This window comes from Phasianus colchicus, chromosome 25 (assembly GCF_987193195.1).
Source record: "Phasianus colchicus chromosome 25, bPhaCol1.hap1.1, whole genome shotgun sequence".
Taxonomy (NCBI): domain Eukaryota; kingdom Metazoa; phylum Chordata; class Aves; order Galliformes; family Phasianidae; genus Phasianus; species Phasianus colchicus.
Window position 1 is genome coordinate 5,104,241 of NC_143460.1, and position 23,704 is coordinate 5,127,944.

A 23,704-nucleotide genomic window follows, 5' to 3' on the forward strand; every position below is an offset into this window, starting at 1 on the left:
TGTGGGCGTGGCTTACAGAGACCACGCCCACAGGCGTGGGGCTGCGCGGGGCTACGGGACGGGACGGCAGGGCAGGGCAGGGGTTGTCCTATGTCGTGTCGTGCCATATCGTGCCGTGTCCCGATATCCCACCCCGCTCCCCGCCTCTATGGGAGCTCCGCGGGGCGGGCACAGCCCTGCCGGCCCCCGGTGCCCCCCCGCAGTGCGTTGCATAAGCGGCCCCGTGACCTAAAGTCGAATAGCGCTGCGTGTCGCCCCAGGGCCAGGCGGGGAAACTGGGGCAGCGGGGCCCGAGGAGGACGAGGCCGAGGAGGAGGGAGGTGACCACCGCGGCTCCGGAGCGGGGAGGTAACGCGGGGCCCCGGGGGCGGTGTTGTGTCACTGCCGAGGTGTCCCTCTGGTGACGGTTCCGCTGCACAGCCCCGAGGTGCGGACGCAGGGCTGTGTGCGCGCAGCGCTGTGCGGTTGCGCTGTTGTCACCCTCTCAGTGCAGAGGGAGCAGTGGAGGGGAGCGCTGTGCGTTGGTTCCTTGGGGTGACGACAGCTTCAGGTCCTCAGACCCAGCCTTTGCTTCTCCCCGTATGGCTACCCGTGCAAATAACACAAAGAAATGAAGTTTAGTAGCTGAGAAGTTGCTCTGTCAACACGTGTGATTGTGCTCGCTGCAGCTGTTGGAATTGCCGTGAAAATAAAACGGGAGGCATTACTTTCGGAGCAGCCAACGCGCTTGTACGATGTAGAAACGCGATTAAATGGGGGATCTCGAGCACAGTGCAGTGACCCGACCTGGCTTTGAGCAGAGGAGCACCTTGAAAAATGCACCTCATTAATTAGCGTTAATTACCATTCAGCCCAATCTGCGACGGAGCCATCGGGGCGGAGCTCAAGTGACAGCAACACCCGGCAGCCAGCTCTGATTGATAACTTTATTCACCAAAACTTGGCGTTCTTTAATTAGTAAACTCAGGCTAATTTCATTTCACAAAAAGCGATGGGCGAACGCACTCAGGTGAGGAGGGCACTCGTGGGGTGTGGTGTTCATCCCTCCAAAAAGCTCCCAGAAAGGAGAATGCAATCAGCAATATGTCTTCAACTCTTGGTGATCCCTGTGGGTCCCTTCCAGCTCGGTGTATTCTGTAGTAATTAGTGATGTGTGTTTGATTGGTGTTTTTGCTCTACTGGCCATGAGAGGGCAATATCAGAGCAATAATCACGGCACAAACACGTGGATTTGCCAACCCATCCCACCATACCCGCTGCCCACGTTCCTCAGTGCCACATCCCACATTCCTTGAACCCCTCCAGGGATGGTGATCCCACTGGGCAGCCCACGCCAGTGCCTGACTGCTCTTTCAGAGAAGGAATTTCTCCTAATATCTGATCCAAACCTGAAGATGGGGCCGTGGTGCTCAGAACAGCCCTTGCAGGCTCCCTGCTCTGCACGCTACACGTGATTCTCTGCCCCACGTGCCAGCTGGGTGCTCCCCAGGCATTGGCACTCTGCTTTTCCTGTTCTTCCGTGGCCTGCAGTTGGTGCTGGGCTCCTTCCTGGTGCGTTCCTCAGTGCCTGTGAGTTTGTGGGTTTGGGTCTGCGGGGCACTCAGTGGGCTGTGTTACAGCTGGGGCTGCGCTGGGTGCATTTTGGTGATGCCAAGGTGTGCTTTTGGGCACGGTGTGAGGTTGGCAGAGCTGCGTCACCACTGCGGCCATTTAGGAGGGTGTAGGAAGGGCGGTTTGCTGGGAGGAGCTGAACCAAGTTAGAGATAATTGCTTCATCCTGTGCTCATCCATGGTCTCCTGATTCTTTGGGTGGGTGCTTGGAACAAGAAGCAGGTTGGCACAAACCCAGGGGGAGGCAGGGCTCCTTGCTGTTGCTCACTGCTGCTCCCTGAGTGCATCCTTGTGAGCTGCCCTGAGCTCCCCCAGCTGCAGCCCTCAGGTCAGCTGCAATGCTTCAGTGGGTAATGATGGATGAGAGGTGACGGCCTCACGTTGCTCCAGGTGAGGGTCAGGTTGGGTTTTGGGAGCCATTTATTTCTTCTCCAAAGAAGCAGTGATGCGTTGGCACAGACTGCCCAGGGAGAGGTGGGGTCACTGTCCCTGGGGGGGTTCAGAAGTGCAGAGCTGTGGCACTGAGGGATGCGTCTATGGGCACAGTGGGGTGGGGTTGGGGAGATTGGAAGTTCCATCTTTAATGATTTTATCATTACCTGTGGGGAGAGCCCACATTCTCTGTGAGCATGGGACTCTCACAGCTGCTGAGCAGTGGGACCTGGTGTGAACGTAGGACTTTGGTCCCATCTCTCCCATGAGGGCTTATGAAAAAAACAGAAAAGATTGCTGCAAACAGAGCTGAGCAGTGGTAGGAGCTCTGTTCACTTGCCCTCATTCCTTCACGGGGATGCTGCACTCCCAAAGCCAGTGTAGAATCGTGGAATGGCCGAGGTTGGAAGGGACAGATCTCAGAATCAGAGCCACGGGGGTTGGAAGGGACCTCTGGGGGTTTCCTGCCCAACGCCCACGATGACCATTGGTGCAATGAGGTCTTTCCAGAGCCTTTTCTTCTCCCTTCCCCGTCCCCCAGCTGTGGGCAGGATGCGGCACCGCACCATCCACCTCTTCCGGAAGGGCCTCCGGCTGCACGACAACCCAGCCCTGCTGGCTGCACTGCAGTCCTCCGAGGTCGTCTATCCCGTCTACATCCTGGACAGAGCCTTCATGACATCTGCCATGCACATAGGAGCCCTGCGGTGGCATTTCCTGCTGCAATCCCTGGAGGATTTGCGCAGCAGTTTGTGCCAGCTGGGTTCCTGCTTGCTGGTCATTCAAGGAGAGTATGAGTCTGTTGTCAGAGATCACGTCCAGAAGTGGAACATCACGCAGGTGACTCTGGATGAAGAGATGGAGCCCTTTTACAAGGAGATGGAGGCCAACATTCGGGCTCTGGGAGAAGAGCTGGGCTTCGAGGTGTTCTCACTGATGGGTCACAGCCTCTACAACACACAACGGTACGTGGCTGCTCTACAGACCAGCAAGGCATCTCCAAAAGGTTTGTTTCACATTTAGCAAACATCACAGAGGAAAGGCTGAGGATCTCAGTTCCTCTGATGAGCTCCTTTTGAGAAGATGGGGCTCTCTGAGGTAGTGGCACTGGCTGCTGGAGAATTCTGAGTTGGCAGAAGAAGCTTCGGTGGTTGCGCAGGTTTTGGGATGTTGGGTTAATTAGTTAGAGCCTGAGGAATTTGTTATTTTTTCCCCTGTGGGCAGTTTAATTCGCTTTAAGCCCTTCCGCTAACGACTCTTAAACAGCAGGAGAAATTCACTAACACATGGGAATGGTCTGATGGTTGGATGAGATGAGGGTATTTTCCAACCTTAATGATTCTGTGATCCTACATTCAAAAGGACTTCTGTCTGCCTTTTGGGATCTATCTCACCAACTTTCACTGGTGTGTGGATAATTGTGGTTCCACGCAGTTATCCACAGCTGAAAGACGGCAGATAATGAAGTTAATAACGATAGGGAGGTAATCATTAAAACAGCCTTAACACCTCACCCTGAAAAGCCCTCGATTGCTGTGAATACATGGATGGACGTGGTGTTCCATCTTGAATTCAAACCATCTGTTCCCACTGGTGGTTGCTCCACAGACTGGGGCTGTTACTGTGCTGTCACCTCCCTGTGCACCCACGGCTCCAGTTTCCTTCTTGATCCATGTTACCACGAACACTGATCTAATTTTACATGTAGGATTTTGGAGCTGAATGGTGGGACTCCCCCGCTGACATACAAGAGGTTCCTTCACATCCTGTCCCTGCTTGGGGACCCGGAGACGCCAGTCCGAAACCTCACAGCTGAGGACTTCCAGTAAGTGAGACCCAACAGGGGACCTGCAGACCCTTCCTCTGCCCAAACGAGCGGGGTCAAATGATGACAGTGACTTTCAGACATGACACTGCATTGCATTTTTGCATGGAGGGTTATCGATGTGATACGGCTGTCGGGAGAGGAGAGCAGATGGGGGTAGCACAGCCTGAAGGCATAAAGCTTTTGTAGGGTGCAATGAAGGTTGAGCAGAGGAGTTGCCAAGGAATTCCGGGTCTCTTTCACCACATCCTGGTGCTCTCCAGCCTTGGATTCAGGCTCTGATGGGCTCCTTCTCCCCCATGGAGCATTCAGCTTGGGGTTTCTGGCTGTGCTTCGGTTCCCCTGTGCCACAACAGAGGAGGTCTTGGTGTGTGAATGGGGTCTGGCAAACTCTCTTGGTTCTGGTTCCCTCTCTTTCGCATTAGGAGGTGCAGCCCTCCTGAGCTGGACCTGGCTGAGTGCTACAGGGTCCCTTTGCCCACGGATCTGAAGATCCCCCCTGAGAGCATCTCCCCATGGAGAGGAGGGGAGAGCGAAGGGCTGCAGCGCCTGGAGCAGCACCTGGCAAACCAGGTCTGTCCTGATGGCACGGGGTTGTGTGGGTGGGCTGAGGTTGGTGCCATTCAATGGCGTGTGGTTGTGGCTGGACTGCAAGAAACCAGTTGGCTGTGGCCTCCAGTTCTTGCTGAGGATTTGCACTCCAAGCAGCCCCACCTCGGGATTTTGTTGTTCTTGATGGGAGGATTGTGGTCGGAGTATTTTCCATGCGTGTTGCACACGCATAAACAGCCAAGAGCCCATCCCTGTCCATTGGCTGGACGTTTCTCACCTTGCTCTGCCTGAATGAACCTTGATTTCTGTTCTCATTTCAGGGCTGGGTGGCCAGTTTCACCAAACCAAAAACAGTCCCGAATTCACTGCTTCCAAGCACCACCGGCCTGAGCCCCTATTTCAGCATGGGCTGCCTGTCAGTCCGCAGCTTCTTTTATAGGCTGTCAAACATTTATGCTCAGGTAAGGGAAAAATTGGCCATAGTCAAGCAAATGCAATGCTTCTGAGGCTGGGGTTTAACCCTCTTGGCAGAAAGATGATGCAAATAATGCAACTTCACCAGAGTCTTCTCACAATGTCTTATGAATCCAGACAGTATGCTGATCAGTGTATGTTTAGTACAAAAATCCCTATGTGATACCTTTTTGGAAGGTAGATGGGGAAAGCTCAAGACTAAACGAGATCTAACAGAATTCAGCTTTGGTACAAAAAGCATTGCTTCAGGTCGTTGGTTTCTTTGGCTTTCATGGGAAACCACCATGGAGGCAGCAGCGTGGTTAAGATTAATGTTTCCTTTGTGGGCATCACCAAATGAGTGAAACTGCATGGGGTGAACAAACGGAAGTGTTGATCTCCGTGTCTTTGCAGGCCAAGCACCACTCCCTGCCCCCCGTGTCGCTCCAAGGGCAGCTGCTGTGGAGGGAGTTCTTCTACACGGTGGCATCAGCAACACCAAACTTCACCAAAATGGCCGGGAATCCCATCTGCCTCCAGATCCGTTGGTATGAGGATGCTGAGAGGCTCCATAGATGGAAAACGGTAACGTGATGCATTTCCACGACGGCTGCGTTTTGGCTTGAACCATGCAGGAGGGCTGACGTTGATTTCTGCCTCAGGCTCAGACGGGGTTCCCATGGATTGATGCAATCATGACCCAGCTGAGGCAGGAGGGCTGGATCCACCACCTTGCCCGGCACGCTGCCGCCTGCTTCCTGACCCGCGGGGACCTTTGGATCAGCTGGGAGGAGGGCATGAAGGTTCACTTCTGATTTTGGGTTTTTTCTTTTTGTTTGGTGATTTTCCCTTCTGGCTGGTCTTGAGAAAGCCCTGCGCACCGTGAGCATTGTCACAGTACAGTGGAGTGGGGAAGATGGGGATGTGTTGATGGTAGGACTTGACAGTCTTAGTGTTTTTTTCCAACCTTAATGATTCTATGATTCTACCAGAGCTTTATTACTGAACCTCGCTAAAAATCTCATGGTTTATAAAAATCTCATTGTCTTTTTCTTGAGTCTGGGTCATGCTGTACAGGGCGCAGTGGTGAGAAGCCATTCCCATCCCCAAGGTCTGATTTTTGGCTGATGGTGATAATATTGGAGACCTGCCCACTCTGTGGCAGTCTTCAAAGTCAGAGCTCTGAGCTTTGGGTTTCTCTGACACCAGGTCCTGCTTGAGCTTCCTTCCATGTGTGCAGAGTATCCTGATCAGCGCAGTGCGAGCTTCTACCTCCATCTACCAGCCTCTATTTGTTGTGTGGTTGGTGGTAGTAGGTGGTTGGTTGGTTGTTGGTTTGTTGTTGGTTGGTTAATGATGGTTGTTGGTGGTTGGTTTGTTGGCTGGTTGTTGGTTGGATAGTGGTTGTTGATTACTTGGTTGGTTAGTGGTGGTTGACTGATAGGTTGGTTGGTTGTTCGGGGGTTGTTGGTTGGTTAGTGATGGTGGTTGGTGGTTGGTTTGTTGGTTGGTTGTTGGTTGGTTAGTGGTTGTTGATTACTTGGTTGGTTGGTTAGTGGTTGTTGATCTTTTGCTGTTTGTTGGTTGGTTAGTGATAGTTGTTGGTTGGTTGGTGGTGGTTGTTGGGCAGTTGTGTTTTTACCATGTAGGCAGCCGTTTCAGAGGTATTTTTCTCTTCCTGTCCCCAAAATTCAGGTGTTTGAAGAGCTGCTTTTAGATGCTGACTACAGCATCAATGCAGGGAACTGGATGTGGCTGTCAGCCAGTGCCTTCTTCCACCACTACACACGGATCTTCTGCCCGGTCCGTTTTGGGAGGCGCACAGACCCAGAGGGGCACTACATCAGGTAGGGCCACACACAGCATGGTGTCTTCTGCTCAGTGCTGCTTCCCTGCTCCTCTGACAGCAGGAGCTGGGGAACTCAATCTGCATGAAACAACCCCTGTGGTTTATTTAACGTGGAAGGAAACCCCAAAGGCTGTGCTTATGGAGGTGATGACTGAGCATGGAACTGCATTGACTTGTGAGTGCCTGCAGACTCCAGGAGCATCCAATTGCTGGGAGAACACTGAGTATGCTCCACTCCATGTTGTCAACTATGGAAGTTTATGAGCTCTTAAAGAGCTCATCTCTCCCAGACGTGTACTGAGCCTTATTAACACATCAGTGATTATCTGGAGTCCATTCCTCCCAGGAATGCACACCTGGCTTTGCTGACATTAGGATGATTTTCTTCAGCAATCTTTGAAAGAGTATAAAAGTGGGTTCTGTCCTAAATTGTACTTGCAGTGAAAAAGTCTACAGTGAAAATAATTTGGATGAAGTCAAAACTGAAATAATGCTTAAATCAATCCCATTATTTGTTTATGTGAAGTTAATTGGTAGAGGATTCAGAACAGAAAAAGTTCTTTTGCATAAAATGAATTAGAACTCTCATGGATTGCAGTACCAGCAAAACTACCAAGAATGAATGTGGCGTAGGTTGGATTACATTTAAGTGTGTGGGTATTTGTCTGCAGGATTGTAATAAAAACATTTTATTCTTCTTGTGTTGTAGGAAGTACTTACCTATTCTAAAGAATTTTCCCTCTAAGTACATCTACGAGCCTTGGACGGCCTCTGAAGAGGAGCAGAAACAAGCAGGATGTATCATAGGTAGCTCAGATACTATGCTCAGGATTTTGCTGCTGATAATTGTAAAAAAATAATCACAGGTGTGAAATGGAAGTGCCACACTTCCACCATGAGTCATGCATTTATCTTTTGTCAGTGGATTCACTCAGCAGCCCACTTTTCGTAAATGCATCGGTCTGGTTTGATGGCAGTGGTTGCAATTCTTAGTGAGTCCCCAAAGTGCTCATCACAGATTTTTGATGAAGTTTTACTCTTCCTGCATTTCATCCTTGGAAATAGTTGGTCACAAATGTAGGTATTACCAAAAAGTGATGACATGGATAAGGCACGATTGTGGAGCGAGGGGCATTTTTCTCAGGTAAAAGGGGTCTTATAAAAGTCCTATAAAGAGACATGGTCAATTTTTTGAGCTGAATAGCTGATTGCAACACTATACATTCAATCTGAACATCTGCAGGTAATGCATTTATGACTGAAAATGGAGTCATAAATGTACCGAAAAATTGATGGGTTTTTTTTTTTTCAGCAATCTTGAAACCTATTCTCAAATTCCTTCATCAAAACAGAAAACAAGGCTGCATTGGGAAATTTAGCTGTGTCCTATAATGGCACCAAAGATCCATTTATCCAGTGGCATCGTGTTTGTTATCAATGCCTCTCACAAAAATGGCAATTTGGGTTGTTTCTGTAGCATCAGTACTTTCATATATTGCCAAACCAAATAATTTGAAATTAGCAGCTTTAAGCTCCAGATTTTTTTTTGATTTTTACATTTCTTCTCTTCATTTGTCCACAGTCTGATGAAACTGATTTTAGAAAAATCTGTTCTTTTTGTTTGTTTGTTTTAAATTGGGACAAATTATATCCTCCATGCCTTCCATACAATTCTCCATAAAGAATTTGCTTTGGTGTTAACCCAGCGAGACATCCTTGCTTAGCCCTGCCAAGTCTCTGTCGTACCAGGTCGGGATTACCCCTTCCCAATGGTGGACCACAAGGAGGCCAGTGATCACAACCTGCAGCTGATGAAGCAGGTCCGAGAGGAGCAGTACAGAACGGCCCAGCTCACCAGAGGTGAGATCCCCAAGTCCAACCACATCTCCATGGTTCTGAACTCCTCCAGGGATGGGTCCCCCACCTCTCCTTGGCTCATATGGAATTATTATTCCAACCCTGTGCCCACTGATGTATCCAGGAGGTTGCACATTGATACCCACCAACCCTGCAGGATAGTGGGGTGAATGTTGTTCTGGAGATGTAGAAAGCCAAAGCTTGAGAAGCTGAATGCCTGCTTCTGGCATTGCTGCTGTTACCTGTACGTAGGTTTTCTGGCGTACTTGGTAGCTTTACCTGCTGCTGTTCCTGCACTGAGGTCTGAAAGGCTGCAAACTTGTATTCTTCCTTCCTTCTTGCCACAGATGATGCAGATGACCCAATGGAAATGAAGCTAAAGCGGGACCACTCTGAGGAAGGCTTAACGAAGAAAAAAGCAGCCAGGATGACAGAGCAAACCTAGATCCCATTGGAGATTACCCTCTGCGAACAGAAATGGCAGAAGGGAGAGCAGAGGCCATCTGAGCAGGAGGAGATGCACTCTGTGCTTTGCCCCGTGTGTGAACCAACCACCAGCAAAAGCTTTATAGCTTCCATGCATTTGCTACTGCAGTTGTTTTGAATGAATTTGTCTGTCTGTTGGTGGCTTAGTAGTCATTTATTGCAGCTGTAGGTAATGTTTCTGTGTTGTTTTTATTCAAATCCACTCAATGTTCATGCATCTTCATAAATAATTTTAATGATAAATACCACTCTTTCCAACGTGAAAAAAAATGTCAGTTTAAGAATAAATTTATATTAATGTCTTCACACATTAGTGTTAAAAGCAGGATTTGTCTCGCCAGGGTAGACAGGCAAATTTTAAGGGCATTATTGTATAGTTTCTCAGGGGGGTTAGGGCTGATGTCCTTCTTGGCTTATTCCTCTAGAACTGTAGGATAGGTATTATTCCTATCATGTACCAATGTAAAAGTTCCCCCTTCCATTGAAATGGCTCCTTCTGAAGTGTCACAAGGCTGAGTAGTCCATTTTATTTATTATGGTTGGGGTTCTGGCAGGGGTTAGAGAAGAGGAGAGGGTTTTCATCACCATGGGTGCTACTTTTGTTTATAAAAGAAATAAAAACTGTTTCCAACTTGAAAAAATGTAAGGTCTGTAGATTAATCTGTTGGCACAATTGGTGTCCATCTGCCCTCCTTGGAAAGAAGACAACTATTGCATCAATCCCATATGCCCAGACTCCTTCGCTCTGAAGGCATCCATTGTCCAGTGCAGAAGCAGCCTATGAGCCACATGAACTGTGTGTGTTTTTTTTTTTACAGTAAATACAAAAGCTGCGAGGACCATCAGATAGATCTGAGAATGGGCCATGTCCTCCCGCTGTGCTAAGCCTGAACTGAGCTCCTGGCTGTGCTGGTGCTTCTTGGCATGCTCCTCTTCAGCACACACAGGGGTTGCCAGGATGACCTGAGTGAAAGGCTGAGCCCTGGATGAGGGCAATGCAGCAATGCAGAGCTGGGTATTAAGGCACAGTCATCTCCTTCGTGTTCTAAAGAGGTCAGCTTTTGCTGTTTCAGTATCGCATCTAGCATTGCTGTGCAAGCAAAGGCTTTGGGTGCTCGCTGGTTAAGGGTGTGCATGAGGATGGAGTGGCGTTGTTTCCCAGGAGGAGAGACTGCAGCTGCAGAGGTTCAAAGAATCTTCGGGCCTCCTTTTGTTGAAAGCAGCTGCAAGGTTTGGTCTTTGGTTGGAAGAATTGAGATTTGTGTCTGCAAATAAGCTATGTAGGAGAAACACTTGAGCAGGAAACTGCAAGATCAGCAGAACTGGAAGACGTCTGTTTCTTGGTGACAAAGCAGAGATGAAGAAGTTCCTTCATTCCCCATAAGCTCAGCTGGCAGTGAAAGCTCTGCAGTAAATGCTGCTTGCAAACGGCGATCCTACTGCAGTAAGAACTTCAACTTTGAATGGACAATGACATTTTATGAGCCTATTTGGGCCACTTTTGTCAAAGTAGGGAATCATGGGTCAACCTGCCAACACAGGTGGAAGAACGGAGCTCCACCGAGCTGCTCCTCCCAGCACAGCAAGGAGCCCATCGTGTGCCCTGCATTTCATGTCACTGCGACAATCTGCAGGCAGACAAAGCAAAATGTCACCGAGTTAGTCTTCACTAAGGCTTTCCTCTTGTGCCAGACAGAGGCACCGCGAATGGATTCAGCGCCAGGTTCTGCCGCTCGCTCTGTGCAGAGAACGGAGCGGCGCTGTGCGCCCCGGGTCCGGCAGGGGGCGCTGCAACGGCGCCATGTGGCCACGAGGGGGCGCCAGGAGCGACTCCTTCCCTCCCTTACTTCCGGTCCCGCGAGAAGCTCTCCCTCTTCGACGCCGCCAACCGCTTCCGGCCGCCGCCGGAAGTGCCGCCGCCGCTCGCAATGCCCCTCGCGGCCGCAGGGTGGCGTCGCGTTCCATTTCCTCTCTCTCTTCCGGAAGTGCCCAAAACGGAAGTGGCCCCCGAGCGGCGGCTGCTTTACAGGAAGTGACGGCCCGCCGCGCCCCTCCCGCCGCGTCCGTTGTTCGCAGCCGGCTCTGCGCTCGGCCCCGCGGCTGAGGCCCGCCCCGCTATGTCCCGCCGCCCGCCGGGCGCCTCGCGGAGCCGAGAGGAGCGGTCGGGCAGCGCAGCGCAGTTGTGAGTACCGGGCCCGGGCGGCGCGGTGCGGGCCGGCCCGGCGCTCACCCCCTCCCGGCGGAGGGCGGACGGGGGCGGGCAACGACGCCGCCGCCGTCTCCGCCGCCGCGCTCCCAGGCGGCTCGGCAGGGCCCGACACCGCCGGGCAGGGAGCCACCCACCAGGTACGGTCCCGCCGCCCTCCTCGCGCCGTCGGCGGGGCCCGGCGCTGAGAGGGGCGAGGCCGCAACGCACGGGGCCGGGCGGCCGCCGCGGGGCGCTGCGCCGCGGAGGATCCGGGGGAGGCGGGGAGCGGGAGGGCCGGGCGGCCGTCGAGGCTGCGCGTCCCACCTCCGGCCGCCGGGCGCCTCGATGGGGCGACGCGCGGGAAGGCGGCGCGTGGTCGGGCTGCCGGCTCCCAGCTGCGCGGCGGCTTTGCGCCCGGCTGCTGTCGTTGTGGGGCCGCTTGTTGCGCCCTGGGCTTTCTGCTGTTCGGGCCGGCGGCGAGTGGTGCGGCTGGGCTGGCTGTGCTGGCAGCAGTGGGTGGGCGCTCCGCGGAGAGCGGGGCTGGGAGTCGTTGTTCTAATTGTTAATAATTGTTCCTGATTGTTCTGATTGTTCTTAATTGTTCTGATTGTTCCTACCACAAGGGCTGTTTTGGGGCGGGAGAAAGTGTTTCTGTACAGAGCTGCGAACCAGCACAGAATGTTTTTTCTGCCGTTGCTGAAAGTTGCTTAGGAGAAAATATGAAGCTGTTTGGAAAGGCTTTCACCAAAAGTTCTGGGCAGGATTTCTGGCTTCGCACAGAAAGTCAGAATCACTTTTTAGACTTTATTCAGATAGCAGCAAAATTTAATTATGATACTCAGTTAACGTATGGACAGGTCATAGCTGTACAAAGGGAATATGAACTGTAGTCAGTTTGCTTTAATTTGTTCCTGGGCTTCTGCCTCCAGTTTGTGCTCAGTCTTGTTTGGCCACTTCCAGAATTTGATTGTGCCCATTGAAATAAATGAAGTTGGTTTTCCGAGGTTTGTGTAACTTGTGGTCTCTGATTGGTTTATTCATAGCTAAAAGGAGAAAGTTGTTTTCAAAGTGTTACCTGGGAGGATGGGCAGCTGGGAAAGCAGCTCACCAGAAAGGAAAGACTTCAAACTTTATATTGCTGTCGTTGATTGTATGAGTGAAGAAAAATCATTTCAACAGAGAAAAATACAGGATCTACTTTCTCTTTTTCTAGCTTGATATGAAAGTAGTGCTTATATATATATGTTAAAAATATCTTTCCTTCCTGTTTCCTTCCCTTATCTCTGCTTTCCTAGGTTGCTTAACACTCAATTCCTGTTGAAGAGGAAACTTTTGGTATTGCCACATATGCTGTCTTTGTAGCAAAATAATGACAGTTTTTTCTGAAGAAAATGTCACTTTGGTGTCACTTACCTCTGTGATTGTCACAGGTTTTTATTTTCTTTTGTATATAGAAGAAAGTTTTCTTTTAGATATAGAAGAAATTCAACTGAATGATAGTTTCTTTGGTGATGTTAGAGAAGATTTAGCACTGTTTGTAGTTCCAAAAGTTTATTGTCTTCAAGTTCTCTTCAAGGATCTGCCTTAATATTCAGTGTCATGCATGTGAAAGTACCACTGAAGTATCATGGCATGCAACAACAGAGGTATTTCTTAGTGACAATGTGTGACACTTGAGAAGGTTTATATTTGTGGGGTAGGGAAGCAGAGGAGCATGAAGAGGAGAAGGAAAATTCTACCTGAATTATGGGAAAAAAATCCCCATGAACAATTCAGAATGTTTCCCATGTTAAGTTAAGAAAATAAGTGAGCTACTTATTGAACAAAATGAATCTGGCATCTTAAAAATATGGTAGAAAGATTTTTCTCTGAGCTCAAGGAAATCTTAAATTCTTCTAAGAATAAAATGCTTATAGAGAGACAAATAGTTTCTGGATCTCCTCTTCATTATTAAACAATGTCTAAAATGTTGGAAATTCTTTATTTTATTTTGACGATATATGAAACATCAGTCTTGGTTATTAATTTGTATTGCTTGAAGAAGTCCTTGGTGATGTGAGAGATCTGCCATGAAGCATTTTCAATTTGCATCCAAAATAGTAGAAGTGTCTAAAATTGCTGACAGCGACATCTTTCCTTCATAGCTGTAGATGTTTGAGTAAATGTGAGTAAGGCTTCTCAATATCTCATCTGAGCGTTTCCTTTCCTTCTTGTCTATCTTTTAGCTTTTTGTAATTCTGCAACTCTGTAAGTACCTGTTATTTGTTTCAGGTGAAAGAATGCTGTTTGCTAGAAAATTATTGTATGGAGTTTCTTAATCTTTTTGTGTTGTGGGTGAAGATAAAAAAAAAAATGAAGTTTTTTGTAAAACTGGAAAGCCAAGTGTGGAGTTCAGACAAACTGGAAACATTAGGGGAGGTTTCTTGCTAAACTTAAAGGATGCTGTTTGGAACCTGGCCCTGAGAACAGCTATGTAAGCCCACCAAAAGGGGATGTAGGAAGGGAAGGTAGTGATTCAGGGTGGAAACGAGAAGTATGGAGGTGAGCAATGAGAACTGGTTTTGCTGCTGGAAGTAACATTTATACAGATGCATCCTCTATCACACCTCGCTGTTTTTCTTGCTTCATCTCCATTTGCCTGCTGCTTACCCTCCTGCTTGCCAAATGTTACAGCTGTGCCCTTGCTGTGACAAGTGAAAGAACATACCTCTCAGGAGATTTCTTCTGCCCTTGGAAGCCTGCTCGCAGTGCTAGGTAGTTTGAGTGGAGGTAAGTGCCTGTTTGCACAGCAAAAGTTGTAGTGGTTCAACAGTTCTTTGTCTGTGAAACTTGCTGATAACTCCCTTCTTAATTTTCCTTCAAAATGTTGTTGCTTAAACATGGGAAAGAAGAAAGGTTGAGAATGTGGATGGTGGGGTTGTTAAAGAGGCGCTCAGGAAGGGCTGCAGCTGCAAAGTGCTGTCCAAGAGCTCAGTGCTGAACTTTGTGGTTCTGCATCGTCAGTAGAGCTGGGAGGTTTAAAAGTGTTTCAAAAAACACATTGTTGGTTTTTTGGGTTTTTTTTCTGCTTTAATTACATTCAAACATTCAAGTGTTTCTATTTGTTGCTCTTCGGTTAAGCAAAAATATTTATGTAAGATAACGACACTTCATTGCTAGTTTCTATCAGCTGACCTTTCTGGTTCCAAAACATCCTACTCTGTTTAACCACCGAGTGCTCTGATAGCAGCACTCTGATAGCATCCACTAAGAACGATGTGGCATATTGCCAGTGCTGTCATTTCCAGGATGCTGTTGTTTTTAAAACAAAGGATTTATTTCCTGACCGCTGCACCAATAAATTACTTCAGTCGCTTCTTTTTCCACGCGGTATGCCTAGAAATGAAATTGGACATAATTGTCCAATACTTTGGTAAATGCTAATGTAGCATAGACTTTTATATTGGTCATCAAGGGAAATGTGATCTCTGACTACCAGGAGCTGATCTAATCAGGGAGTCAAGAGCACCCTTCTGGTTTCACATTTGCTGGGAAAGGACCATGTTTGAGCAGATGCAACGGTTTCACACATGGATGTTCTCTCCTAATGGCTCTATTCTAAGCTGACTTGGAAGGCCCAGCTGTATTATTTTGCTGCCAGAAAAAAAGTGCCAGTGGTTGAAAAACTACTTGACAGCAAGCAGAATGCAGTACTGTTGTCATCTGGACTGAGTTTGGGAAATAAGCTCATGTTTTCAGTTAATCTATTGATGTAGAAAGTCAGTAGGACAGAACTAGAATATTTTTGGTGACTGATGCTCGAGTTGGCAGCTTTGCCTTTTTATCCTGGTTCTGATGTCAAGCCATGAAGCCTACTTGCTGTTCATTGGATCCTTTCTACTATAGCGAGAGAGACTGTTCTGTTCCTGTTGGCATCAGCCTGATGTGTCCTGTTGGCAGTTCTTTGGGCAGTAGGTTGTTACACTGAGTCCAGGAGTTCTCTGGGGAAGATTCATGCATTCTGACAAACTCACGCGGAGCGGGAGTGTCTCTCTGTCTCGCAATGGATTTGAAAGTCTTATGTCATTCCCCTCTTGGCATTTGAAGCAGTCACAAATTTCAAATTGATGAGGTTCTGTCTGTCTGCTGTCTTGACTTTTTGTCTTCACATCTGCATCTTCAGATTTCAGTGGTTCTGATTCTCTGTATTCCTTCTAGTTCTTGAAGCCCTTTTCTTCTTAGACTAATGTTTCTATAAATCATACAGAACTTCCACGTGTTCCTTGATTACATTAGTTTTCTTTAATTTCTTTGAAGATGACTGACCTTGTAGTACGTATCTGTCTAGAGAATGAATGAGCAGGTGAGCTATAGGCTAATGAGTTGGACACTGTGCATCTTATTTCAGAAAGTGGATGTATTTTGCATCTTATTTTATTTTTTCCACTAGTGTGTCTAAAGTAATTTCTGCTTCCATCTTGTCAAGTGATTAATCTGCCTATATGTTCCTGAAGCATTCCTGAAATTCATACTTCTTATCGCTAAGTAGGGGTGTTAATACAGCAAAAATACAGCTTTTCTGTTAAAGCTGGAGATAGCTTTTTTTTCTTTTCCATTGTAGAAGGAAAGGCCCAGTGAGCAGAAGAGAAGGATAATTTAAGATGTTTCCTTGGGTCTTTAAACTCAGTGTTATCTGAGAAGGACGTTCTTTCTTGCTTCTCTGTGGTGTAATTGTTGGATGTGATGTTTAGTCTGTAGTATTCTGACATGCTAACCCCAAATGTATAGTATGATCAGCATGATTTTTGCCTCTGTGGTTGCTGAAAATCAGACCTGGAGTTTTTTGATAGTTAGTCTGTTTCTAAGGCATAGCAGCACTGGGTGTACAATTCACTGATAGACATTAATTAAAATATCTGTGCTGTGTTCACTTATACTTTCTTTCTTTTTTTTTCTTTCTTGTCTCCTTTCTTTGTTTTGTTAAGCATTGCAGGCTGTATGTACCGAGTAGTTCAGACGACGGGACCAGATGGAAAAAACCTTCTGAAATTACTCCCAATTTCTAAATCTTCTGGAAATTTGGTGCCAATAGTTCAGTCTTCAGCCATGCCAAATAATCCTAAAGTGAATGTTTCTAGTCCAGTTCATCTTGCTTTTAAGACACAGCTTGCCAATACTGCTGCATCTTCATCTGTTAAGATACCTGTTTTTCAGTCTCCTAATTCTGGAAAGATTATCCTTGCAAGGACGTTAGACAAACAGGAAGGTGTTAGAGCAGGTTCTGATAAAGAAAGCTTAACGACAGAATCAGCTGCTGACATTCAGAGTAGTTGTGTTTCGGTTGGTAGACAGTCTTTGCAGAACGCTGCCATAACGAGTTCATCTGAGCAGAGTCACACTGCACACATGTTGGGAAACGCAAAAGATAATCCCATTTCTGTGAAGCCTCCAGTACTGCCCTCTGGCCACCACCTCCAGATACCAGCAGATGCAGAAGTGAAATCTGTCCCAGCTTCTTTTTTACCAGCTTCAATCCAGCAAAAAATACTTGCCGCTGCAGCAACAAATGTGTCTGATGGAGCTGATAGTAAAAAAATGCCAATGGTGATTTATGTGTCACCCGTGAACGCAGTGAAAACAGTACTTCCCAAGCATTTGCAAGCTGATGACCCCAAATCTGCCCCACATGTTTCAAAAACATTGCTAATGACACCTCCACAAAAGGCACATAGCTCTTCTCCTGAGACAGGAACGTCTGATGGTCAGCAGTGCCAGCACACACCAATGAAATGGATTGTGCAAGAAAGTCCACAGCTGCCAGCGCCTTGCCTTATTCCTGTGAAGTCATCAAATAACGTGGCTTCCAAGATCTTGAAAACTTTGTCAGATATGAAGAATGTAGAAGTTAACTCTGCAAATATTTTGTCACACTGTTCTACTGCTTCTGGTGTAAGCAAAACAAAAATCACGTCCATTAAGGATAACGCTCTGGTCATGTGCAATGGGAAAGTCTACTTATTGACCAGGAGAGGCTCTGATGTTCTGTCAGCCCAAGCTGACGTGCAGGCATCTTCCTCTTATGGTGCTTCATTTAAAAAGGGAACATCCAAGCTAATTGATTCTACTGAAGTCACTAAAATAAGCAATAAAGTTGTGAATTTGGTATTGTCCAAAAGCAAAGGAATGCCATTACCTCAGAAAGATCCTAAAGTGCGTACAAACTCTAAAGCTTCTTCACCTGGAAGTTTAAGAAATGACTTAAAATCTGCACCTGCAGCTCTGGTGATACCAAGTGTTGAGGAGCAGAGTTCCACTTTAAACCAGGGAAAGAGTTTGCCCTTCATGGAAAGTATCTCAAGTGGAATGACCCCAATTACGGCATTAGGGATGCAGGAAAATACATGCCAAGTTGGCAAGGAAATGATTCATTCCCCCAGAGCAGCAAGTGCTGTTTTACCTCAGTCTGAACATGAGTGTGCTTTCAGTGAAGACTGGCAAAAGGTAACTCCAATAAACGTGACAATCTCAGTCTCTGCTTGTTATATGCTCCTGGGTCTGATTAAGTGAAATGGCTTTTTCATAAGTTGATGGACTATTCTTACCTGGTAACCTGTCACCAGAAATGATGGTTTAAAGTGTGACTTTTTTTTTAGTTCAAAAGCTGAAAAGGTTATTTTTTTTTCCAGTAAAATTGCTCTGTGCAAATGGGAAAAGGCATAAAGGAAAAAAAAAAAAGGCAGGGAGAAGATGTCTCTTTATTTCTTCACAAGATTAGTTATAGCACATGAGATTATGGGTAAGCTGTTCAGCCTTTAAGCTCTGGTTGCTCTCTGCTTTTTAACTTTGCTGCCACATGCTGTAGGCGTGGCGTGAAGTAGGGAAGCTTGGAATGATGTGAAAGGAAAACAGGGTGGGCAAGCAGAGGTTTTCATTCTGAGACAAACTGATGTTCCTCCTCCAATTTCTGCTAGTTGATAGAGCCAAAAGCAAGAACTACATTTCCTTTCTTTCGTGCTGTGATGCAGTGGGATTCTTTGTTTTGTGGCTTGATATCAGGCAGGTGAAGCTCAAGATCTCCCATGGCAACAGTGCTGTCCCCCTTTTGACTGCCTATGTATTCTTCTAAAATCATAGTATAAGAAGTATCTCAAAGGCTATAGCTGCAAATTCCGCAAACTCTGTACCTATGAAGGACTGCAAGTCAAGATTTCAATTGTTTGTTAAGACAGAAGGAGTTTGCCTCCAGGTGAAGAATTATTCGGAAGCAAGTGTATACTTCTGTTGACCAGGCCAAAGAAAAATGTCAGATAAGTGTGTGTATGCACATTCAGGCATTTATTCATTGCATTAGACTGTAGGATCTCTTCCTCACTTCCAAAAAGTCATTCAAGTAGACTTTTTTCTGTGAGGGCTTTATGATGCCAAGTGGTAGTGTGTTTGACTTACTATCTGTGAAAAATAACATTTCAGTTGTTGGCTTTTGGTCCTTGACTTTGCAAGCCTATGGATGCCAGATGTAATGATGTGAGCTTGATCTTGCATATTAAAAAAGCCAGTTCAGGTTACAGTGAGGATTAGATATGAGAGGTGGTTAATAGTGCTTCGTTAGTATTATCAACCACAATGCAAATAAGAAGTGATTTCATCAGTCCGAAAGTGATGACGTATAGAACACTGATCTTTTGTTATTTCCCTTAGATACTTACAGCCTTTAGGATAGGTGATGCCCCTGTTGCTTCTTTTAATTCTGTAGTTTACTAGTTGGATTTTGCATTTACTGGATATTGTGCAGTGCACCTGGTGTTTTAAGTAACTAATAAGAATGTTAGACCTATTATAATCTGCCTGTAATTCCTCAAAATTGGCTTACATGTCTTAAATGCGACTCGTGGAAAAGAACAAATTGTCATCAGGACTTTTAGTAAACTAAGGCTTTTACATACATGGAGAGATTCATGGTTCTCTTACTGTTTCTGTATTGCAGGTCCAGCGTAAAAAGATGTATTCACTAGGAAAAGTTAATCAAATAAAAGACCAAGAGAAGCCACATTGGAAACAGTATTTGCAATTAAGGACAAAATTTGGTCTCTATAAGGAGGAGAGAGTCTACCTTAAGAGAATACCATTAACAACCTCCTGTGAGAAACCAGATGAGAGGGTGTGCTCCAGTAACAGCTTGGAAAGGAAAAATGATTCTTGCCCTTCCTCCTCATTAGATGTGACAATAACAGACCAACATCGGGAATGTATTAAAGAGGAAAAGGTACCTTGACTTTTTTCGGTGCTAAAATACGTGTACTGCGGCACATTCAGAAGGCAGTGTAAGTGTAGTCAGTACATTGATTGCGCTTTTTGCATGGGCCATCTCATCTTTGGATTCGTCACGGGAAGTCGATAATTGTTAGATCACTATGGGAGCTGACCCTTGGACTTGTTTCTGTACCGCTGCAGAGCTGAGTGATTTCAGTGTGACTTGAGTACTTTTTATTTTTTCTTATCCTCTTTTCTGGGTTCAGCTGGAAGAAACCTGAAGAGCAAATGTTTTGATGATGCTGACCCTATAGTTATGACTGAACAGTGAAGAGGACAGCATTTATGGGAGTAGGAGTTATACCTCTGTGATCCTGATTCCTATTTAGCCTTCAACAAACAATTAGGCATATCCCGTAGTGCAATGGATATATGCAGAGTAATCAAGAATTTTCCTGGGCAGATTTATCTGTGTATTCCAAATCAGGCAAGTGCTGTTATTTCAAGGCGCTTCAGATGTTCACATAGCTAGATGTGTCTCACTTCACAAAAAAGCTATCCACTTTGTCACGATCAGCGTTATTTAAGGAAATTTGCTCATGTACTTGTGAGGTGTTGAGAGTTGCAATGTCTTTATAAACTTAGTCCTTTGTCAATGGATAGGAACAATCTGGAGTGCTTCTGGAAAGGTTCCTTTATTGTAAAACCTTGCATTTTAATGCATGGAAGTGATTTTTATCCATAGAAAGTGGTTCTGTTCGGCCATAGTGTTCTACGTTTTCTTTTGTATGATTGTACTCTACCTAGTCAAAGGCCTTTTCATGTTTTGATAACTGTACATGGAGAACTCTATGTTGAACAGATCTACTGCCTAGTAAACAAACAATAAGTAACTCCTGCAATATGTGCCCAATAGCTGTGATCATGTCATGTCGAATGGTCCTCAGTTTAACAGAAGTGTCTTTTGTGTGTTTCTTGATCATACAGATTATTTTGGATCTAGAAGAGGGTTTATCTAAGAAAAGAAAAACAAAATCTTCACTGCATGGCAGTGGAAAGAGAAGGAAAACATCAGTCAAGTCAGCCACGAGCTCAAGGACAGAAGTCACTGGCCCAAGTTCTACCACACTAAACAGAAGTGTTTCTCCTCCACCTGCCTTATTGCAGCAAAGTATTTCCACAGACTTTATATCCTCAACAGATGCTGAGCAAGAGCCGTGCTCCCAAAGTAGCGATGTTATAGACTCAGATATTCCAGTGTTAGTGTCCTGTGAAGACCATGCTTCACTTTTTGAAGGCTCTTTCAGAGATGATGCTTTCCCTTTGACTCCGCCAGACTTGGATGAAACGATCCGGGACGAGAAGATAAAACGACTCAAACAGCTCTTGAGAGAGCGGGAAGCAGCACTTGAAGAAATGCGTAAAAAAAATGCAGCAAATCTGAAATACTGAAGGTGGTGGTGGTCTGAACCATATTCATCTTCATCTCAGTGACTTGAAGAAGAAATTTTGTATTTGAATGAAGGTGAATATTTCTGGAAAACGGAGGACCTTAAGGAAATTTACAATGTGTATTTATAAAAATAATTTTCCTATTAAAGACTAGAAATAAAAGACTTGGACCACCAGATTGTGCTTCTGGGACACGTATGCATATCAGAATACAGAAGAGAGATGTTTTTACTATTTTTAGCATATTCTCTGTATTTTGCATTAAAGGGGTTTCTCTATTAGTCTTAGAAAATAAACTTGCCCAATTTGGAAACTCATAGTCCATCTGTTAGAGATGGAGTGCAACTAGCACTCCCCCCCACTCCCCCTTGTAAATATATATTTTTTTGTTTTCTTAATATTTTATAATGCATGACAACTTTTGTGAATTACTAAGAACTGTCACTTGTCATAAAAGGTCCATGGTCAGTGTTTAATAAATGCTATTTAAGAGGTTTGGGGATTAGTCTTCAGGCAGTAATGATGCTGATATCCAGTGGATCCAGTACTAACAGCTGCTGAAGTGTACCGGTAAAGTTATTTAGGTACGTGTTTCCTGCAGTTATTGTTGTAAGCCTTTATAAGGCCTTTGACAGATGTGCAATGTTGAAGTTTGGTTGTAGGATTATTTGGTGGTTGGGTGGCGTGGGTTGTTTGTTTTATTTTAATGAGTTAAACTGAATCATTCCTTATTTAAGCAAAAAAGATACATTTCTTTGTCTGTGAGTGGTATCTTCAATAATTCCTGATGAATGTCTCTTCCGTTAACTTGTTCAGTCTTTATTTGAATCTGTCTCCTTTGTTTGATGCTGACTACATTCTGCACTGTAGGGAGGGAAAGAGCACTGAAGCTGTCTTTGCCATCATGATTTTTATAGCTCTTCAGTGTGTTTCCCCAGCATGTTATGTCATGTGGTATATGGAGGCCTTCTGCTGCTCTCTGTTGTCCATGCCACAGAATGAGCTAAGTTGGAAGAGACTTTCAAGATCATCACGTCCAACCATCAGCCTGACCAGGTCCATCGCTAACCCATGTCCCTTTGTGCAACATTAAATGTTGTTACATCACTGAATTTTATTATTTTTTTTTTTTTGCAGTTCTTTGAAGCCTTTATTGCTGCTGCCTTGAATGCACTGCTAATAGAACTTAGTCTTGCTTTTTCTTGTCTAGTTATGGCTATATTCAACATCACAGATCCCTGTGGAACTTGCTCTATAAGAGAGCAAGTGAGTTACATATACTTTCTTGGTAAATATGCAAAGCACAGAGGCTAATTTATGGGAGGTGGGATTTTTGGTCAGTGGATGACACCAATGAGGAAAACATCTGTCTCATCATGTTCCTGAAAGCATGGAAGCAGCGTAAGTTTGGCTAAGCCTGTCTTGAATTGTTTTGTGGGAAAAGTGGGACTATTCACTACATATTGGGTACGGTGAGTTGACATAAGCCAGCAGAGTTGCTTGCTCATTTACCTTCCCCATTACATGAGGAGAATGCAGAAGGTAAGAAGATTTGTGAATTGAGATAAATACAGTTTAATAGGTGAAATGAATGTTGTGCATGCAGGCAAGGCAAAATAAATAATTTAATATGTGCTATCAGCGGGCTGATGTTTGACCACTTGCTGGTTAAAGCAAGACCTCAGCATACATAATGGTTGCTTGGAAAGGTGCTCACAGAATCAACAAACACCCATGACATTACGTGGTATGGAGCATCACTATGGTAATTTGGGATCCTGGTTCTGTTCGCTTCTACGTTTCTGCTGGAGGGGTAGTGTGGAAAACAGAGAAAACCTGGATGCTGTGCAAATACTGTTCAGCAACAGTCACAGAACCCAGAATGCTGCACCATACAGACCGCTGTGAAGAAAGCTGCCTCCATCCTGGCCAGCACGCTGGCACAGCAATCAGAAAAAAGAGAAGCAGCCTCTTGCCTCATGTCTGGCGCTGATGTCTGGCGCTGTGCTCACTGGTTGCGATGCTCTTCCAACAAATATCTTCCATCTATCCTGTCATCTGTCTGAACATCTTTACATTCTGATGATGTACAATGAAACCGATCAAGCTCTGTTCATTTACTCTCTTAAATCCTTCAGGATTTAAGTTCTGTGATGTATCACCTTTCTTCCACAACCTCTTTTCCTCTAACAAAGTGCTTGCTTACTCCTCTGTTTTCTGTAGAAATTATGATAAAATAGTGAAAATTCAGAGAAGAATCTTCGCTGCAAGGTTTTGAAGAAATGCGACCAGTCAGATTTGTTAGAAGAAAGTGAAGAAGTTGGTTCCCTGTCATTGAGTAATGGAAAATGGGCAATTCAGAAAGACGAAGCCAAGCCATCTGTGCAAGAGCAGGCATCTCTCTTGGAGAGCTCTTTTGGAAGCTGAGAGGATCTCAGCGAAGACAAACCTCTTGGTGTGCCGATATGGGAAAGCTGTGCCAACAGTAGCAGCAAAGTGACTTAACAGCCGGGACCTTGCAGGTTGTTGGAACTGCTCCTCATGCAGCCATGTTGTCTGTAGCACAGATTGGGTTCTTCTGCACTGTTCGTCCCTTAAAGTCTATGATCTATTGAGTGTTTATTTGTGAAGTGGAAGTAGAGTCTTGGGAGCACCGGCAGAACCATGACCCCTGCCCTGAGGAGCCAGCTCTATACCTGACCACTATCTGGTGAAGAACCTTCTTGTGATGTCCAAGCTGAAGCACTGTGCCATTCCCTTGGGTCCTGTC

At 45.9% G+C, this 23,704-nt stretch overlaps 2 protein-coding genes across 3 annotated transcripts; both read left to right on the top strand.

Moving 5' to 3' along the window:
• Positions 1–37: 37 nt before the first annotated feature.
• LOC116238704 (cryptochrome-1-like) lies at positions 38–10,891 on the top strand. Of its 2 annotated transcripts, XM_090124627.1 has the most exons (12): positions 38–348; positions 852–2,001; positions 2,585–3,008; positions 3,752–3,868; positions 4,294–4,441; positions 4,741–4,881; positions 5,288–5,458; positions 5,536–5,676; positions 6,569–6,720; positions 7,432–7,529; positions 8,472–8,582; positions 8,927–10,891. In XM_090124627.1, exons 3-12 carry the CDS (start codon positions 2,596–2,598, stop codon positions 9,022–9,024), a joined length of 1,590 nt encoding a protein of 529 aa, XP_089980753.1. In that variant the 5' UTR covers positions 38–348; positions 852–2,001; positions 2,585–2,595; the 3' UTR covers positions 9,025–10,891. The 2 variants fall into 2 exon arrangements, with proteins under 2 accessions (XP_089980753.1, XP_031464385.2); XM_031608525.2 differs by lacking the exon at positions 852–2,001 and having other exon boundaries at positions 8,927–10,889.
• Positions 10,585–22,046, top strand: LRIF1 (ligand dependent nuclear receptor interacting factor 1). The gene is made up of 5 exons (XM_090124345.1): positions 10,585–10,606; positions 10,758–10,975; positions 11,052–11,411; positions 19,217–19,495; positions 20,470–22,046. Exons 1-5 carry the CDS (start codon positions 10,585–10,587, stop codon positions 20,932–20,934), a joined length of 1,344 nt encoding a protein of 447 aa, XP_089980471.1. The 3' UTR covers positions 20,935–22,046.
• Positions 22,047–23,704: the final 1,658 nt, after the last annotated feature.